General features: G+C 37.3%; 1 protein-coding gene across 1 annotated transcript; it reads right to left on the reverse strand.

The window, feature by feature from the left end:
* Positions 1-1,196, reverse strand: LOC116843427. Its single transcript, XM_032813817.1, has one exon. It carries the CDS (start codon positions 796-798, stop codon positions 1-3), a length of 798 nt encoding a protein of 265 aa, XP_032669708.1. The 5' UTR covers positions 799-1,196.
* Positions 1,197-2,554: the final 1,358 nt, after the last annotated feature.

The following is a 2,554-nucleotide window of genomic DNA, read 5'->3' on the forward strand; positions in this document are numbered from 1 at the left end:
TTACCTCAATGCTCGTAGATGCCGCTCTATAATATTCGCCAATCTTAACTGAAGCTTGTCTCGTTTTTCGTCAACAAGCTCTTCGAGATGCGACATCACCACTCTGAGCTGACCACAGCCGTGCATCGCGAAAACCGCGGCAAGACCACACGCACCGATTTTGGTGTTGCTCACCACGATAGATGAAAGACATTGCAGTGTAAGCACAACTTCGTACACTGGATTGAATCTGGTATCCACGATCTTATTGTACGACGGGTACGGTAAGCGACCTATTGTCACGGTCTTATTACCGATCACCGCGTTTATTGGTGACAGTCCTCTTGCTAAGTTGTAACTTAACGAACTACCTTGTACGATCAGCGCACAAGCACCCGCTATGATCCGTCCTATGCGGGCGTTCTTCAACATCATTTCACGATCACGTTCTCTCTTTGCCATTTGCCAGTCCGTCTCCATATGTTCGATGGATCTACGTATTCGTTTATTGTGATATAAGAGTGAACAGTAATTGATTCCGCCCATGAGGCAATTACTCGTTGGTCCTACTGCCTTTAACTTGAGTCGGAAATCCTTCTCTTCAAACAATATATACAGTATAGAGGATATTATGGAGAAAGCTATCAAAGAATGACATATGAATCTCAAGTTTTTCTTTAGCATGTTTTTGCCCATTGAATTCGTCGGCCCTTCGAGCCAAGCGCCTAACGATTTTAGAATCCAACGATTTAATTGAAGACTATAGTCGTTGTCTCGTCTATAGAGATCGAGCGTAAACTCGCGAGAAGCGCGCTTCATGGTTCATTACAAGAGACGCGTTTGGAATACTGATCGCTACTACCCGTATGCAGTAATGCCAATTGTCCGAGCAACATACTCCCCCCCGGATAGGATACGCACACAAGTAAGCGACCGTGTACGTGTACGTGCAGGGCATTGACTAATTTCAGGCGACGAAGTGCAGACATACAATCGCTGTCTCTTTCTTTACCGAATATATGGCTATAGTCATAGTGTAAGGATACAAGGTGAAGTATTACCCATCATAAAGCCGGCCCAGTAGAACCAATCAGATATTTGCTACAATTTCCTCACTTAACGTGACGTGTAATGGCGACAGCCATATTGGGTTTTCCCAATTTGTGGCAACATTTTGATTGGTATCTACTGCGCATCCACCGGAATAAATTACCTTGTATTCTTATACCATAGCTATATTGAGTCTGAGGAGCTATAGGCTGATGTCGCAGCCGCGAAAATAATGTTAGGCTTACTTATTATATCTTGCTGCTCGCGTATACCGCTCGTGCCTCTTTCTCTTTTCGTATGTAATATTAAAAGAAATTTTTCACTGAAGTGGAAATATATTCTATATATATATATATATATATATATATATATATATATATATATATATATATATATATATATACAGGATATATATCAAAATAATGATATAAAAATAAAACGGCAGCAATAAATGAATTCTTGTTGCGGAGAAACATTTAAATTGTGACAATACGACCCGTGAGTTACATCTGAAATTTTCAGGCTTGGAATCAAGATAAAAAAGAAAGTATTTCAACATATTATAATAACTTCATCTTTTATATTAAATATTTTTATAATTTGCTACATTGCTGAAGTTCTCAGTCAACAGGTAATTTAAAATTTTTAACGATAACCTTAAATAATTTTATTAAAAAAAGCACAAACGAGATGAAAATCGCCTACATAAAGTTGTTACACACACATACACAGGGTGTTTTTTTTAACTTGACACTGCTAAATATCTCGAAAAATAAGCATTGTACGACAAAAATGTCCCAAATAAACCCTCAATAGTTTCGAGGGCGCAATTCAATCCCATAAAAATTATCCACCTCCCGCCCCCCCTGGGGATGGGGCGGGGGGTAACTTTGAAATCTTAAATGGGAACCTCTACTTTTTATTACAGATTTGAATTCTACATCCAAAAACACGTAACTTTTGTTTGAACTTTTTTTTCTATTTCTGATAGATGGCGCTGCATTCGGCGAAAATTGGGTAACCTTCGTTTTCTTCAAAGGGAATCCCCTATAATGACGCTACGTCGAAGAAAAGTAACTTTTGTCGGAAACATGTTTTTTTCGAATTATCGTAAATATCTACGATGATTTTTTATCCGTTTAACTAAAAAATGAAAATAAAAGTTACAATCTCCAATGGTCTTGACCTTTACAAATGTTATACAAATGATGATGTTAAAAATTCAAGAGGTTTTAGTCGTCATTTCGACGTGGTCATTTCCAAATGGTCCACTCACGATCTTTCAAAATTTAGTGTAAAATTCTTAACATATCTAAGTAATATGATTATGTTATTTGAATATTTCGTGTTGAATAAATATTTAACATTTCGTAGTATTAAAATAACATAACTTATAAGTAACGCAAAGTGGAACACAAACTTTCAAACTGTGTAGGACGAGTCTCGATAAATAGCACTATTATAGTCGAGTTATTTCAATTTCAGGTTACCCAATTTTCGCCGAATGCAGCGCCATCTATCAGAA

Source organism: Odontomachus brunneus, unplaced genomic scaffold (genome assembly GCF_010583005.1).
Source record: "Odontomachus brunneus isolate Ranch 3 - 2012 unplaced genomic scaffold, Obru_v1 Obru_scaffold_032, whole genome shotgun sequence".
Lineage (NCBI taxonomy): Eukaryota > Metazoa > Arthropoda > Insecta > Hymenoptera > Formicidae > Odontomachus > Odontomachus brunneus.